The 18,487-nt window shown below is 43.5% G+C and overlaps 1 protein-coding gene across 1 annotated transcript in view; it reads left to right on the top strand.

Moving 5' to 3' along the window:
• Window positions 1-18,487, top strand: part of LOC126162453 (cytochrome P450 306a1) — a 421,350-nt gene that overhangs the window by 38,588 nt on the left and 364,275 nt on the right. The window contains exon 2 of the mRNA XM_049918978.1: window positions 13,114-13,442. Within this exon, the coding sequence (XP_049774935.1) occupies window positions 13,121-13,442 (322 nt within the window). The 5' untranslated portion in view covers window positions 13,114-13,120. The remainder of the gene's footprint in view (window positions 1-13,113; window positions 13,443-18,487) is intronic.

Below are 18,487 nucleotides of genomic sequence, written 5' to 3'. Positions count from 1 at the left end.
TTTTTCCATTTCCAGGAGTGTATATACCGTTATCTACTGATTGAATAACATCGGGGATAGGCTACAACCACGACTTCCCTTTCGTGCCCCTCGACTCTTATAACTGCCATCTGGTTTCTGTCCAAATTGTAAATAGCCCTTCGCTTCCTGTGTTTTACCTCTATACCTTCAGAAATTGAAACAGAGTTTTCCAGTCAACATTGTCAAAAGCTTTTCCAAAGTCTACAAATGCCAGAAACGTAGGTTTGCGTTTTCTTAATCCATCATCTAAGATAATACGTAGAGTCAGTATTGCCTGACATGTTCAAACATTTCTACGGAATCCAAACTGATCTTCTCCGAGGTCGGCTTCTACCATTTTTTTCATTCGTTTGTAAAGAACTCGTGTTAGTATTTTGCATTATCATTAAACTGATAGTTCGGTAATTTTCACACCTGTCAACACCTGCTTTCTTTGTGATTGGAATTACTATATCCTCCTTGAAGTATGAGGGTATTTCCCCTGTCTCATACATCTTTCTCACCAGATGGTAAAATTTTATCAGGGCTGGTTCTCCCAAGGCTATCAGAAGTTCTAATAGAATGTTGTGTACTCCCAGGGCATTGTTTCGACTTTGGTATTTCCGTGCTCTGTCAAATTTTTCACGCAGTATCATATGTTCCATTTCATCGTCATCTACGTTCTCTCCCATTTCCATAATATTGGCCTCAAGTACATCGCCCTTGTATAGACCCTCTGTATACTCTTTCCACCTTCCACCTTTCTGCTTTCCCTTCTTTGCTTAGGACTGGTTTTCCATCTGAGCTCTTGATATTCATACAAGTGGTTCTCTTTTCTCAAAAGGTCTCCTTAATTTTCCTGTTGGCAGTATCTGTCTTACCCCTAGTGATATATGCCTCTACATCCTTACATTTATCCTCTAGCCATTCCTGTTTAGCCATTTTGCACTTCCTGTCGATCTCATTTTTGAGACTTTTGTATTCCTTTTTGCCTGCTTCATTTACTGCATTTTTATATTTTCTCCCTTCATTAATTAAATTCAGTATTTCTACTGTTACCCAAGGGATTCTACTAGTCCTCTTCTTTTTACCTCTTTGACCTCATTTCACCTTTCAAGGCTATTCCTTTTTCTTCTACTGCATATCTTTTTCCCGTTCTTCTCAATCGTTCCCTAATGCTCTCTGAAACTCCCTGCAACCTCTGGTCCTTTCAGTTTATCCAAGTCCCATCTCCTTAAATTCACACCTTTTTGCGTTTTCTTTACTTTTAATCTACAGTTCATAACCAATAAATTGTGGTCAGAGTCCACATCTGCCCCTGGAAATGTCTTACAATTTATAATTTGGTTCCTAAATCTCTTGTCTTACCATTATATAATCTATCTGAAACCTTTTAGTGTCTCCATGCCTCTTCCACGTATACAACTTTCTTTCATCATTCTTAAACCACGTCTTAGCTATGATTAAATTATGCTCTGAGCAAAAGTTCTACCATGCGGGTCCCTCTTTCATCTCCCTTGTGTTCGAGTATAATGACTTTTCTGGAGACTAGAAATCTACTCTGTAGGAATCAGCATGGGTTTCGAAAAAGACGGTCATGTGAAACCCAGCTCGCGCTATTCATCCACGAGACTCAGAGGGCCATAGACACGGGTTGCCAGGTAGATGCCGTGTTTCTTGACTTCCGCAAGGCGTTCGATACAGTTCCCCACAGTCGTTTAATGAACAAAGTAAGAGCATATGGACTATCAGACCAATTGTGTGATTGGATTGAGGAGTTCCTAGATAACAGGACGCAGCATGTTATTCTCAATGGAGAGAAGTCTTCCGAAGTAAGAGTAATTTCAGGTGTGCCGCAGGGGAGTGTCATAGGACCGTTGCTATTCACAATATACATAAATGACCTGGTGGATGACATCGGAAGTTCACTGAGGCTTTTTGCAGATGATGCTGTGGTGTATCGAGAGGTTGTAACAATGGAAAATTGTACTGAAATGCAGGAGGATCTGCAGCGAATTGACGCATGGTGCAGGGAATGGCAACTGAATCTCAATGTAGACAAGTGTAATGTGCTGCGAATACATAGAAAGATAGATCCTTTATCATTTAGCTACAAAATAGCAGGTCAGCAACTGGAAGCAGTTAATACCATAAATTATCTGGGAGTACGCATTAGGAGTGATTTAAAATGGAATGATCATATAATGTTGATTGTCGGTAAAGCAGATGCCAGACTGAGATTCATTGGAAGAATCCTAAGGAAATGCAATCCGAAAACAAAGGAAGTAGGTTACAGTACGCTTGTTCGCCCACTGCTTGAATACTGCTCAGCAGTGTGGGATCCGTACCATATAGGGTTGATACAAGACATAGAGAAGATCCAACGGAGAGCAGCGCGCTCGTTACAGGATCATTTAGCAATCGCGAAAGCGTTACGGAGATGATAGATAAACTCCAGTGGAAGACTCTGCAGGAGAGACGCTCAGTAGCTCGGTACGGGCTTTTTTCAAAGTTTCGAGAACATACCTTCACCGAAGAGTCAAGCAGTATATTGCTCCCTCCTACGTATATCTCGCGAAGAGACCATGAGGATAAAATCAGAGAGATTAGAGCCCACACAGAGGCATACCGACAATCCTTCTTTCCACGAACAATACGAGACTGGAATAGAAGGGAGAACCGATAGAGGTACTGAAGGTACCCTCCGCCACACACCGTCAGGTGGCTTGCGGAGTATGGATGTAGATGTAGATGTAGATGTAGAACTATCTTAATAAGGTGATGCTGAGGTAATTGGGAAGTAGCAAAACTCATGTACAACTTTAAGTGCCTCGTTTCCTATTCCGCGGCTGTGTTCCTCCGCTTCCCTTGCTACCGCGAACAGCGCCGAAACCCGAACTCTGCTCACTCCGTGATCGTACGGCGCTGCCAGCCACGCGATCCGCGCAGGCCCGCCTCATGCCCCTAATCAAACTGAATTCTGATTCGTGCCTCTTAATTAAAATAGTTACAACTTCTGTTCCGTTGCTCGTACAGTACCCCATTTGGTGCTCGAATAAACAATTACTTTTATTTGCATACGTTACAGATTAAAAGTAGTTCTGGGCTAGAGCCTGGGCATTCGGCTCATCGTATTGCACATTTCACATTTCGTGAAGCATCGTAGCTGGAAACTGACCATGAAGTATGCCTTGAATCTTTACTGGACCCGCGCGGTTGTGCAATTCCCACTGTGTTTCCAGCAGCACTGTGTTTGCCTCGAAATAAAGTTTTTAACCTGGCGATAGACACAAGACTGGGAAACAACTGTGCAGTTTGGCGGTATTATTTCTATCGTGAAAGACGGTCGACACTGGTCATGATATCATACATGATGGTATTAATTTGTGCACCGCAGGAATCCAGTATCAGACAAAACTTGTCAGCAGGTTGTGATTTTAAAATGTCCCCAAGATGTGTTCTGAAAATTTAATTTGTCATTGTACCGGCTTTGGTGTGTAAACAATTTATAGAAGAGTTAGTTAAACAACTGACATCATCTACGCTCCGAGGACCAAATTAATCATAAGTTTCTTATAAAGACAGGAAAATGTTAACAAAAATTATTCAGACGCTATGGACCAACTGCGAAAAGTCTTTGCTTTTCTCCCTTATGCGATAACATGAGCACTCTACTCGGAATTATTTCCATGTAACGAGGATCCAAATTTTAATTCCTTCCCAATCCAAGCCGTCTGAGAAATTTATTTGCCTATCTTGTTACTATTCTTAATTTTTTTACTTACCTTATTAACCTTCCTAATCACATCAATTTCGCAACGGAAAAAAAGCAAATGAAAAAAAAGGAATGCATTTTGGAAGTGCTCTCCAACCAGATGCGTTGGTCGCTACACAACCTGCGCTTTCGTTAAACACCGTTTACCTTATGGTGACGTAAACGGCAGTCAGAAATGTTTCTTCTCTTCAGTTCTACGAAAATATATTCTTGACGACCCCTTACACTACGATGAAAAGTGCTCAGTTTTCGGTTATCTGTCGACATCGCCCACTTTGAGTCTTTTGTATGTCTTGAATTTTATCAGTGGGCTTCTGTACAGTATTGCGTACATAACACACTACTCTTTCAGGGTTAAATAACAAGGCAATTTTCGCCACATAGGCGTCATCAAAATCACACTCACAATACAGGGTGATTCAAAAAGAATACCACAACTTTAGGAATTTAAAACTCTGCAACGACAAAAGGCAGAGCTAAGCACTATCTGTCGGCGAATTAAGGGAGCTATAAAGTTTCATTTAGTTGTACATTTGTTCGCTTGAGGCGCTGTTGACTAGGCGTCAGTGTCAGTTGATGCTAAGATGGCGACCGCTCAACAGAAAGCTTTTTGTGTTATTGATTACGGCAGAAGTGAATCGACGACAGTTGTTCAGCGTGCATTTCGAACGAAGTATGGTGTTAAACCTCCTGATAGGTGGTGTATTAAACGATGGTATAAACAGTTTACAGAGAATGGGTGTTTGTGCAAAGGGAAAAGTTCTGGACGGCCGAGAACGAGTGATGAAAATGTAGCACGCATCCAGCAAGCATTTGTTCGCAGCCCAGGAAAATCGACTCGCAGAGAGCTGCAAATTCCACAATCAACTGTATGGAGAGTCCTACGAAAAAGGTTAGTTATGAAACCTGAACGTCAACTACCCGAGGCGATGGATCGGCCGCCAGGCAGCCCGTGACAGAGCACTTCATCACTGGCCTCCAAGAAGCCCTGACCTTACCCGCTGCGATTTTTTCTTATGGGGGTATGTTAAGGATATGGTGTTTCGGCCACCTCTCCCAGCCACCATTGATGATTTGAAACGAGAAATAACAGCAGCTATCCAAACTGTTACACCTGATATGCTACAGAGAGTGTGGAACGAGTTGGAGTATCGGGTTGATATTGCTCGAGTGTCTGGAGGGGGCCATATTGAACATCTCTGAACTTGTTTTTGAGTGAAAAAAAACCTTTTTAAATACTCTTTGTAATGATGTATAACAGAAGGTTATATTATGTTTCTTTCATTAAATACACATTTTTAAAGTTCTGGTATTCTTTTTGAATCACCCTGTATAATATCACATTCTGTAAAATGGCACATACCTAATCAATTACGCTCACGGCCTACAAATAAGAAAAAATGGTTATCGATTTTAGAGAGACCATCCGCAGGCTCAGCGCGCCATCACACAAGCTTAACACGATGCGCTCTACCCACGGACTTTACGTGTGTAATCACTGATCATCCAACACACAATGCACAACCTGTACTCTTCACAGTACACTATGTTACGTCATAACTGCTGTTACCATCTACATCAGTACTCCGCAAGCCTCATGAAGGTGTGTGCGGAGAGTTCTCCTAGTAGTAACACCTGATGGACTCTTACCTGTTCCACTCGCGAATGACGTGTGGGAAGAACGATTGGCCGTAAGCACTTGTATTGGCTCTAGTTTCTCGAATTTCGTCGTCCTAGTCACTTCGCGAGAGGGAGGAGGCAATATGTAGTCCGACTCTCCCCGAAAGTACTCTCGCGAAATTTCAGTAGTAAACTTCCCTGTGATACATAACTCCTCTCTCGCAGTGTCTGTCACTGGAGTTCGTTGAGCATCTCTGTGACGCTCTCGCGCCAACTAAACGATCCCATGACGAAACGTGCCGCTCATCGCTGGATTTACTCTGTATCTTTTATCAGCCCTACTTGGTAGGGGTCCCAAATTGTTGTACAACACTAATTTTTGAGAACATTCAAGAATCGATAGAACAAGCGCCTTGTAAGCCACTTCCTAGGTGGATGAGTTACGTTTCCTTAAGATTCTTCCCATGAATCCGTCTGGTATCTACTTTTCTACTATTTATTTCATGTGGTCATTCCACTTAATATCGCTCTGGATAGTTACTCCTAAATATATTACGGTAGATACTGTTTCCAGTAATTTCTCATCAAAAAAAGTAATTGTACAGTAGTAGATTTGATTCCGTATGTAGACACAATGTTACATTTATTTACGTGTAGGGTCAGCTGCCAGAGCCTGTACCATTCATCAATTTTCTCTCGGTCATTTTGCGAACAGATATTGTCTTCGGCTTTGCTGCTTTCTTACAGATAAACCGCATCATCTGGGAACAGTCTTAAAGAGCTTCCGACGCCTTCTAATAGATCACTTGTATATATTGAAAACATTAGTGGTCCTACTCAACTTCCTTGGGGAACTCCGTAAATTACCTTTGCATCTGTCGATTTTCTTCCGTTCTGTTAAGTTCCGTTCCGTTCCGTTTCGTTAAGTTGTATCTGCAAGGAAGTCCAATCGCAAATCTGGTCTGGTACTTGGCAAGCTCGCACCTTTTTCATTGAACTGCACTGCCAAATGCCTTATTGCAGTCAAAGAACTCGAATCGACTTGAGCGCCGTTGTCTGTAGAGCTATGGATCTGATGGAGGATCAGAGCGAGTTGAGTTTCGCAGTATCTCTGTTTGCGAAATCGATGTTGAGTTTTATGGAGGAGAATTTCGTTCTCGATAAAAGTCATAATTCTTTATCATAAAACATGTTCCATAATACGAGTAATTACGAGCATCTGTCCTATGACCTTTGTTTGGAAATGGGAATGATCTGCGCGGTGTTTTCCAGTTGCTATGTATCCTTCGTTGCTCCAGCGAAGTACGATAAACAGCTGTTAGAAGGAGAGCAAGTATTTTCGCATAATCTTAGTAGAATCTAGTCTGGTCCTGACGCCCTTCCGCTACGAAACGACTGTATCTCAATACCTGCGATTTTGATGTTCGTGCGACGGTTGAAAGGAGAAACCACGGTACAATCTTCTGTGGTGAAACAACTCCGGAAGTCCGAATTCATTATTCCGCTCTTTCTCTGTTACCCTCCATTTCGGCGCCAATATTGTTACGGATTTCTCGTAAGACCAAACCACTTAGAGTTTAGTGAGATCCGTTTGCAAAAATTTACTTTCAGAGTCATTGAACCCTTGTCCCATTGCTCACCTTATACTCATTTCCGTTTCTTCCAGCTCTTGTTTGTAAGCTATGTTTTAACCCCTCCTGAACCTATGATGAAGCTTTCTTTGTTTACAGAGAAGTTTTCTAACGCAGCTATCAAACCACGGTCAATCTTTCCCACTCCTTAAGACCTTGCCCGGAACATGCTTGTCTAAGGCATATGAGCGATGCTTTTCTGCTCCATCCCCAGCAGTGAATATTTGTTGTTGACTACACAGGTACTTCGCAATTTGTATCCTGTCACTCTTGCTACACGAAACATCAGGAACTGACAAGTTTCTTCGATCGCGGCCATACATCCCGTAAGACTCATCAGCAACTATGACGTTCGGTCGCGAAAGTCCTCACTGTGATACTGAAAAGACGTTTGTTATATTTTTGTTTTGGAGTTATTTTATGTTACTTTTTTGTTGAGGAATCTGCGTTTGATATGCCTGGGTATTGAGTCAAACAGAGCTTGGATGGCGTGTACAGGTACAGCTGCCCATGCAGCTTCAACACGATACCACAGTTCAGCAAGAGTAGTGACTGGCGCATTGCGATGAGCCAATTGCTCGACCACCATTGACCAGACGTTTTCAATTGGTGAGAGGTCTGGAGAATGTGCTGGCCAGGGCAGCAGTCGAACATTTTCTGTATCCAGAAAGGCCCGTACAGGACCTGCAACATGCGGTCGTGCATTATCCTTCTGAAATGTAGGGTCTCGCAGGGATTGAATGAAGGGTAGAGCCACGGGTCATAACACATCTGAAATGTGTCGTCCACTGTTCAAAGTGCCGTCAATGCGAACAAGAGGTGACCGAGACGTGTAACCAATGGCAACCCATACCATCGCGCTGGGTGATACGCCAGTATGGCAATGACGAATACACGCTTCCAATGTTCGTTCACCGCGATGTCGCCAAACACGGATGCGACCATCATGATGCTGTAAACAGAGCCTGGATTCATCCGAAAAAATGACGTTTTGCCATTCGTGCACCCAGGTTCGTCGTTCACCATCGCAGGCGCTCGTGTCTGTGATGCAGCGTCAAGGGTAACCGCACCCATGGTCTTCAAGCTGATAGTCCATGCTGCTGCAAACGTCGTCGAACTGTTCGTGCAGATGGTTGTTGTCCTGCATACGTTCCGATCTGTTGACTCAGGGATCGAGACGTGGCTGCACGATCCGTTACAGCCATGCGGATAAGATGCGTGTCATCTCAACTGCTAGTGATAAGAGCTCGTGGTCGAGCGGTAGCGTTCTTGCTTCCCACGCCCAGGTTCCCGGGTTCGATTCCCGGTGGGGTCAGGGATTTTCTCTGCCTCTGCCTCGTGATGGCTGGGTGTTGTGTGATGTCCTTAGGTTAGTTAGGTTTAAGTAGTTCTAATTTCTAGGGGACTGATGACCATAGATGTTAAGTCCCATAGTGCTCAGAGCCATTTGAACCATTTTTTTGCTAGTGATAAGAGGCCGTTCAGATCCAGCACGGCGTTCCGTATTACACTCCTGCACCCACCGATTCCATATTCTGCTAACAGTCATTGGATCTCGACCAACGCAAGCAGCAATGTCGCGATACGATAAATCGCAACCGCGATAGGCTACAATCCGACCTTTATCAAAGTCGGAAGCGTGATGGTACGCATTTCTCCTCCTTACACGAGGCATCACAACAACATTTCACCAGGCAACGCCGGTCAACTGCTGTTTGTGTATGAGAAATCGGTTGGAAACTTTCCTCTTATGTAGGTTACCCACCCCTTCATACATTGTCACTCATTGTCTAGACAGTTCAAGGCTTCCGGTTTCTGGGGATATTTAGCAAGACACTGATTGCATGCTAAGGAAAGCGATATAAATGTAGTGATGTCCGTTAGGTATGGAAAATACAAACACACACACAGACAGAGAGAGAGAGAGGGGGGGGGGGGGAGAGAGAGAGAGCGAGCGGATACGACCTTAACTGACCATAGCTATTAGGAAAACTGACGTAGTCTACGCTTACGTACACTGAGGTGACAAAAGTCATGAATACCTCCTAATATTGCGCCGGAGCTCATTTTGCCAGCGTAGTGCAGAACTCGATGTGGCATGGACTCGACACGTTGTTGTAAGTTTCCTGCAGAAATAGTAAGTTCATGCTACATCTATGACCGTCCATAATTGCGAAATTGTTGCCAGTGCAGGATTTTGTGGACGAAATGATTTCTCGAGTATGTTCCATAAATGTTCGAAGCGTGGCCAAATCATTCGCCCGAATTTTTCGGAATGTTCAACCCTATCACGAACAATGGTGGCCCAGTGACGTAGCACATTATCATTCATAAAAAATTCCATCGTTATTTGGGAACATGAATTCCAAGAACGGTTGCAAATGGCCTGCATGTAGTCGAACATAACCATTTCTAGTCAATTATTGGTTCAGTTAGATCAGAGGAACCAGTCCAGTCGATGTAAACATAGCCCACATAATAATGGAGAAACCACCAGCTTGCACAGTGCCTTGTTGAAAACTTGGGTCCGTGGCCTCGTGAGGCCTACGCCACACTCGAAGGCTATCATCAGCTCTTAGCAACTGCAATCTGCACTTATCTGAGCAGGCCACTGTTTTACAGTCGTCTAGGGTCCAATCGATATGGTCAAGTGCCCGGGAGAGACTGTACAGGTGATGTGCTGTTAGCAAAGACACGAGTGTCGATCGTTCGCTGCCATAGCCCCTTAACGCCAAATTTCGCTACACTGTCCTAACGCATACGTTAGTCTTACGTCCCACACTGGTTTCTGCTGTTATTTCACGCGGTGTTGATTCTCTTAAGGGGAGGTCTACTATTTTTGGCCTTAAAAAAGCACGTCCTTTGAGAATTTTTACTCGGGACGTGTTATAGATATTAATATCAAATTAGATCAAAATATTTATTGATATTTCCTCTACAAACTGGAATTTTTTCGACTGGAAATGTCGAAGAACAAAGGAGGAAGTGCTGTCGGAACGAAACAAAATTTCGATGTAGACCTCCACGCGCGGTATGTCACAGGTCAGCCGGCTCGTCTGGAAACAAAACTGAGTTGACGTTAGTGAAGTATATAAGATTCTTTAGGAGTTGTACCTCGCTTAAATTATTTGGACCATAGGAAACAAAATAGCGGCCATTTGAAAAAAATAGGGTTATTTTCATCGATTTTTCGACTTCGTCGGCCAAGTAAAAATATTTACAGTTGATGGCTCGGAATAAAAGTGGTACAACTCCTAGACAATTTAGTTAGCTTCGTCGGTAACAAAGAATCATGCCAATTGGTTAAGTAGATTTCATGTTACCATACCGCGCGATAAAAAGTCATTTCGAGAAAAACGCGTTTGAGGTTTCGACTACATATAAATGCAATATTATGGACCTCACGTTCAATCTGCTATTCAGGGTCCATAAACTAGTCCTTCGTCTTCCTCATAGAGGGCGTTCTGCTCGATCTGGACCAACCTGCGCTGCTCCAGAGCCACTCGTACGGCCGATGACAAGCGGTTTTCGGCCTCTCGAATCCGGTGATCGTCAGAATGCTTGGCGAACTGCGTCCATCGTTGTCACGGGTTTCATAATTGCTGAATATACTTCGTTGAAGCTGCTCACTGCCAGGAAAGTCGCAATCTCCACAGTCTTCCACCAGAATGCAAATACTTGAGGGCTAACTTCCAAACACACGCGTTCAAACTTTCATTTGAATTTTGTATGTTTCCTCACAAGCAACGGTACAATAACTCGACCTCCGAAAGAAAAAAACTGGTGCGTGAAGAAGACCGATTTCAGGCAGGTGCATTTTTTTGTTCTACCTCGAATACCAATCACTTCCGTTCCGTATTCGGAAAACCCGTTTCAGGGCTGGATTCTAAACACTTTTATGGATCCAAAAATGCAATTTAAAAAAATCGATTTTTCGACTAAAAGATAGTAAATCTCCCCTTAACTCTATGCAAATGCCGGTGCCCTCGGTCGTTAAGTGAGTGCTGTCGGCCACTGCGTTGTCCGTGATGAGAGGTAATGCATGAAATTTGGTATTCTCGGCACACTTTTGAAACTGTGTACTCCCTAGAGATTTCAGAAATGGAATGGCTCATGCCTTCCATCTCTCATTCCGCGTTCAGAGTCTGTTATTTCCCGTCGTGCGCCCATAATCTCTTCGTGGAACTTTTCACACATAATGCCTTAGTAGGAATGTCAACTATACCAATGCACTGCTCCTTTTTTACCTTGTGTACGCGATACTACCGCCATATAAATAGGTGCATATCGATACCTGATGACCTCTTTCGCCTTAGTGGCCGCGCGGGATTAGCCGAGCGGTCTCGGGCGCTGCAGTCATGGACTGTCCGGCTGGTCCCGGCGGAGGTTCGAGTCCTCACTCGGGCAAGGGTGTGTGTGTTTGTCCTTGGGATTATTTAGGTTAAGTAGTGTGTAAGCTTAGGGACTGATGACCTTAGCAGTTAAGTCCCGTAAGATTTCACAAACATCTGAACATTTTTCACCGTCGTGCATGTCGGAACTGTGATCACTATCTATATCCGGATCCCGCTCTAGGTACTGTCGGGTCTGGGTGCTGACGAGTCCTCTCCACCTGTCTCGGTCCTCACATCAGTTTCCTTCCTCCACTTGCTGCCAGGTCACGCCTCTCCTCTCCACAGATATTCTCACTCCCATTTTCCAACGTGTTCTTGGACGCCATCTAGGCCTTTTTCCATCCATCTTTAGTTCTTCCACAATTTTGGGGAGTCTCTGCCCATGCATCCTCTTAACATGCCCATACCATCTTAATCTCTTTTTCTCAGTTTCTTCTCTCATACTTTCTTTTTTAAGATCCTTTCTAATCTCTACATTCCTTACTCTGTCCATTCTTGTTTTTCCTTTAACTGCTCTGAGAAATTTCATTTCCCCTGCTTGCAGACTGGTCCAGTCCCTTTCTGTCATTGTCCGTGTTTCTCCTCCGTAGGTGACAATAGGGAAGTAATAATTCTTATATATAAGGCGTTTTGCTTTTTCTGAAACTTTCTTATTCCAAATCAGGTGTTTTATTTTTTCGTAGAAATTGCCTCCCTTCTATAACCTCCTATGTATTTCGTTGGTTATTCTTCCATCCCTAGATATTTCACTCCCTAAATGAATGAAACTTTCTACCACTTTGAGGGGTTCTCCATTCAAGGTAATGTTTCCGTTGATCCCTTTCTCTCTTTCAAATACTTCACTCTTTATTTATTTTTAATCAATACCTTTTCATTATTTCCTTCCACACATCCAGTTGTAACTGTACATCTACCCGTTTATCACCTGCAAAAATCATCTTTTTGTCTTTTTCTTTTACTGTATCTTTAACTGCCCAATTCATTCCCTCCATCACAACATTAAAAAGTGCAGGAGATAGGATACTCCTTGCTTAAGTCCTTGTCTTATGTCGAAGTATTCAGAGTTCCCCAATGGTGTTCTAATTCTACAGTTGTGTCCTCTGTACATTGTCTTTATTATATTAATGTATCCATCTTCTATATCTGTCTTCTTCATTTCTTCCCAGAGTCTTTCCCTGTTAACTGAGTCATATGCCTTTTCGATGTCTATAAAAGCCAGTATCACCCTTTTGTTATACTCCCAACTCTTTTGCGTCAGTTGCCGGCCGCGGTGGTCTAGCGGTTCAGGCGCTCAGTCCGGAACCGCGCGACTGCTACGGTCGCAGGTTCGAATCCTGCCTCGGGCATGGATGTGTGTGATGTCCTTAGGTTAGTTAGGTTTACGTAGTTCTAAGTTCTAGGGGACTGATGACCACAGAAGTTACGTCCCATAGTGCTCAGAGCCATTTTTTTTTTTTGCGTCAGTTGACGGATAGAAAATATCAGGTCGATCGTGCTTCTTCCTTTCCTAAACCCATGCTTTTCTTCACTCACCTCCTTTTCTATCTTTTCACTTATTAGATGTTGTAAAATTCTTTCAAAAATCTTGGCTGTACGACTCATAAGGGTTATTCCTCTGATCACTGTAAGCTACTCAGTACGCAAGGCGATGGTACGGACGGAGATCCAGAGTAGGCGCACGGCTCGGTTGCAGGCAGAGGATGGAGCCGTGGTTGTGCGCGGCGGCGCTGGTGGCGGCGGTGGCGCTCTGGCTGTGGCTGCGGCCCCTCACGCAGAAGGTGAGCCCCCCCGGGCCGCGCGGGCTGCCGCTGCTGGGCAGCCTGCTGCTGCTGGACGCCGCGGCGCCGCACGAGTCGCTGAGCGCGCTGGCGCGCCGCTACGGGCCCGTCTTCTCGCTGCGGCTGGGCTCGGTGCCCACCGTCGTGCTGGCCGACGCCCGCCTCGTGCGCGACGCCTTCGCCAAGGACGCGTGCACCGGCCGCGCGCCGCTCTACCTCACGCACGGCATCATGAAGGGCAAGGGTGAGTCGCTCGCCGTATTCCCCACAGTCGTTTAATGAACAAAGTAAGAGCATACGGACTATCAGACCAATTGTGTGATTGGATTGAGGAGTTCCTAGATAACAGGACGCAGCATGTCATTCTCAATGGAGAGAAGTCTTCCGAAGTAAGAGTGATTTCAGGTGTGCCGCAGGGGAGTGTTATAGGACCGTTGCTATTCACAATATACATAAATGACCTGGTGGATGACATCGGAAGTTCACTGAGGCTTTTCGCGGATGATGCTGTGGTGTATCGAGAGGTTGTAACAATGGAAAATTGTACTGAAATGCAGGAGGATCTGCAGCGAATTGACGCATGGTGCAGGGAATGGCAATTGAATCTCAATGTAGACAAGTGTAATGTGATGAGAATACACAGAAAGATAGATCCTTTATCATTTAGCTACAAAATAGGTCAGCAACTGGAAGCAGTTAATACCATAAATTATCTGGGAGCGATTTAAAATGGAATGATCATATAATGTTGATCGTCGGTAAAGCAGATGCCAGACTGAGATTCATTGGAAGAATCCTAAGGAAATGCAATCCGAAAACAAAGGAAGTAGGTTACAGTACGCTTGTTCGCCCACTGCTTGAATACTGCTCAGCAGTGTGGGATCCGTACCAGATAGGGTTGATAGAAGATATAGAGAAGATCCAACGGAGAACAGCGCGCTTCGTTACAGGATCATTTAGTAATCGCGAAAGCGTTACGGAGATGATAAACTTCAGTGGAAGAGTCTGCAGGAGAGACGCTCAGTAGCTCGGTACGGGCGTTTGTCAAAGTTTCGAGAACATACCTTCACCGAAGAGTCAAGCAGTATATTGCTCCCTCCTACGTATATCTCGCGAAGAGACCATGAGGATAAAATCAGAGAGATTAGAGCCCACACAGAGGCGTACCGACAATCCTTCTTTCCACGAACAATACGAGACTGGAATAGAAGGGAGAACCGATAGAGGTACTCAAGGTACCCTCCGCCACACACCGTCAGGTGGCTTGCGGAGTATGGATGTAGATGTAGATGTAGATGTAGATTTGTGGAACTGATCGCTCTACACCCAGCTGGTTTGAATCATACTTAACCAACAGAACCCAAAAGGTACACTGAACAGTTCAGACAATATCGGAAAGGTAGAAAATTTTAGGTACTGGGTGGTGGGGGGGTGGGGGGGGGGGAGGAAGGAGATCACAATTTTGTGTCCATTCATACATTCATATTCCTTACGTATGTAATGACCTTCCACTTTCAGCAAAAAACATTGGTACTTTTGGCAGTCGTTTATCGTCCAATAAAGTGATCTAAAGATCAAAACAAACCGTAAAACGGTTTAGAAAAGACATCCGAGAGGTGCAAAAATTGACAATTGACCAAAAGTGTGTGGTCATACACCTGAGTGCTGAAAGGAATCCGTTAAACTTCGGTTAGGCGCTAAATAAGTCAAATCTAAAGGCCGTAAATTCAACTTAATGTCTAGGAATTGCAACTGCGAACTGCTTTAATTGGAAGGAACACAGAGAAAATTGTGTGGGGAGGGCTAACCATAGACTTCCTTTTATTGGAAGGACACTCAGAAAATGTAAAAGATCTGTTAAAGAGACTGTCATAATAAAGTAAGGGAAATCAGAGCTCGCACTAGAAGACGTAGCTCATTGTTTTTCCGCGCGCTGTGCGAGATTGGAATAATAGAGAATTATTGTCAGAGTGGTTCGGTGAACCCTCTGCCATGCACTTAAATGTGATTTGCAAAGTATCCATGTAGATGTAGACACTAGTGTTGTAATAAATCGTATCAGTCAGAAAGGAGCAGAAGAATTAGTAAATGACATTTTACAAGGAATTATTAAGCAGTTCTCTTCAAATGGATTCTGTAAATTTTGGGAAAAAAAGAGGAAGAAAACCACACTGCATTTAGTTCTGTACAACGAATAAAGTAATTTCAGCAGGAGTCAGTAAATAGGGTAAAATTCTACAAATTTTTGGGTGTACATATTGATAAAAACTTCAACGGGAAGAAGCGTATTACTGAGCTTATGAAACAAGTCCAGCTGCTTCTGCTCTTCGTATAGTAGGCAGTCTTGGAAACAATTCTAAGAACATCCTGACATGTTATGCATATTTACAGTCAATGATGTCTTTCGGATAATTTTGTAGGGTAACTCATCACTTACAAAGGAAGTATTGATTGCGCAAAAGGGAGCAGTAAGAGTAATGTGTGGTGCTCACCCACGGACGTCACGTAGGCACTTCAAGGAGCTACTCATTTTAACTGCGCCGTTATGATAAATATATTCAGTAATGAAATTCATCGTAAATAATCCATCACCATTTGAGAAGAACAGCGGTGACCATACCTATGACATAAGAGGGAAAAATGACCGCTACTACCCATTGTTAAAACTGCCAGTGCCTCAGAAAGCAACTCAATATGCAACAACAAAAACTGATAATTTACCCAATAACATAATCCGACGAGCAGAGAAGCAAGTTTTCGATCTAATTTAAAAGCATTCCTCCTGGACAACTCCTTCTATTCCATTGACGAATTTCTGCTTAAAAACTGCTAACCAATAAAAAAGATGTGGTTGAATGAGTAGGACTGAAAATAATAATGTATTCACTAATGTTAACACTAATCATGTTTACATATCCTGTAAACTGACTTTTTCCAAACCATTCCGATAAAAGAATCGTTTAGATTATCTATGGAAGATGTGTCCAACTAACTTTACTGTCTCACTTGACGAGGCCGAATTGTTAATGGCGCTACGGTTTACGACGTTAAACGTGCCCAGCCTAGAGTGTAATGCAAGCAGAAATGAAAGGTGCGGCTGAAGTTGTGTTCATGGAGTCATTTCCTTAAATTGCGAATGTTATAGTGCTCACGTTTATCAGTGCTTCCATCGCTTCTTGGTACAATAGTTCCATACAAGGTACATATGAAAAGCTCGGTGAATGGTCTCATAAAATAAAAGAAGCAAAAATTGCAATGGAAATGCCTTTACTGGTCTTCAGACTAATTACGAGTAGCTACAGCTCACTTCTGATATCGGTTGTAAAGCTGTTGGAAACAGTCAGCAAACACTTCTTCTGGAATCGCTCGAAACACGTCACACGGTCAAGCGTTGTTGGATATCCGATACGTCTGCGAATGTTCGTGAACAATAGTGCTTACTCTCTCTTTGCTTATCATCCACAAGCATCCGTCGCACACCTGTCACTGTAAAATGGAGCGCAAAATCGAGCAACGTATCAACATGCATTTTGGTTCAGATTAGGGGAAATGATGACGGAGACTCATGAATGTTAGTGCTCGTGCACAGTGTTGAAGCAGTGAGTAAAAAGTACGTATTTCTGTGGTTTAAACGCGTTACAGGAGGAAAGGACAGTGTCGAGGATGAAACGCGTTCAGGTTGAGAACGGACAATTCCAAAACAACTCCGACCGAGTGCAACGAACGCTTGCGGATGGTCGCCGGCTCTCTTTGAGAATGAGAGCAGGAGGAATGCAGGTAAGCAGAGACAGTGTAAGCACAGGTGTTCACGAACATTCGCGGACAACATCGCTTGACCACGGTGCTTTGAGTGATTCCCCAAGGAGCGCTCGCCAGCAGTTTTCAGAAGCTTTACAAAAAAAAGGTTCAAATGGCTTTGAGCTCTATGGGACTTAACATCTGTGGTCAGCAGTCCCCTAGAACTTAGAACTACTTAAACCTAACTAACCTAAGGACATCACACACATCCATGCCCGAAGCAGGATTCGAACCTGCGACCGTAGCAGTCACGCGGTTCCGGACTGAGCGCCTAGAACAGCTCGGTCACACGGCCGGCAAGTCAACCAATGTCAGAAGAGTGCTGTAATTAATGGTGATAACCTTGAAGGCCAGTAGATGTAGTTAGCTTGTAACTCTTGTCTCCTTTGTTTACTGAGACCATTCGCCGAACTTTCCACACGGACCTTGTATTTAAAGTTGAAAATCAAAACAAATTGCGTTTTGTTCTACAAATATAGTACTCGTTTACACAACGTCAACTGAGCAACGATAGACCTTGTATAGTTAACAATTTTTGAATGACATCCAAAGTACAATAACTCTCCAGAGAACCACTCTGTACGGTGCAAACGATATCTGTTTACAACTTACCACAGTGGTGTATGGTAAGTCGAGACGAACAATCTGATAAAGGCCACTTGTGTTGTATGAAGCCAGGAAATATCCTCAAACTGACACAAAAGCGATCTAAGGTACGGAGCATACGTCTCATGCCACCAACTTAGCCTTAACCGTTTGGAGCTCATGTCTTTTCCTCACTCGAATATACAAATACTTTGTTTTTTAACTTATAAACTTCAAAAATTATGTTTGTTAAATTTTACCTCAAAAGTTTGTGAATTCTAACAGCGCAGAATTAGCAAGAAATAGTTCTGTTTCTCTCGCATGTGGCAATATCTGCAGAATGTTTTGTTTTGTGTTCGAGCTTTTAACATTTCCGATTTCATCTGACTGTCAGATTACTTTTCACTGTAAATGGAACCGTTTTGTTGGTGCAGGACAGAAAAATATTACATCGGACGACGTTGAGAGGACATGGAATGACAAACCTTACTTGACAATGTACGGTCGGACATAATTCACGGTAGTTTACTGGGGTGATTGGCATTGTGTTAATACTGACCTAGCTGCCAGTTCTGTGTCCTTCCCAGCCAGCGGAATTGCTCCAACATGGGAAACTCACCTAAACTTAACGTCTGTTGCAGTTATCAGCGCATGGCGCTTCAACATGAGAAGTCTGCCTATTTAATGTTTCAACACAACCACACTTCGGCACTTTGAATACAGCTACCAATAAAGGGAAACTAATTCTGGTGGAATAACACTACATCTACGTCCACATCTACATGGATACTCTACAAATCACACTTAAGTGGCTGGCATAGGGTTTGTCGAACCAACTCCACAATAATTCTCTATTATTCCACTCTGCAACAGCGCGCGGGAAAAACACCTATATCTTTCCGTGCG

The sequence above is a fragment of the Schistocerca cancellata genome, chromosome 1 (genome assembly GCF_023864275.1).
Source record: "Schistocerca cancellata isolate TAMUIC-IGC-003103 chromosome 1, iqSchCanc2.1, whole genome shotgun sequence".
Classification (NCBI taxonomy): Eukaryota; Metazoa; Arthropoda; class Insecta; order Orthoptera; family Acrididae; genus Schistocerca; species Schistocerca cancellata.
This window is presented reverse-complemented; position numbering and strand designations above follow the sequence as displayed.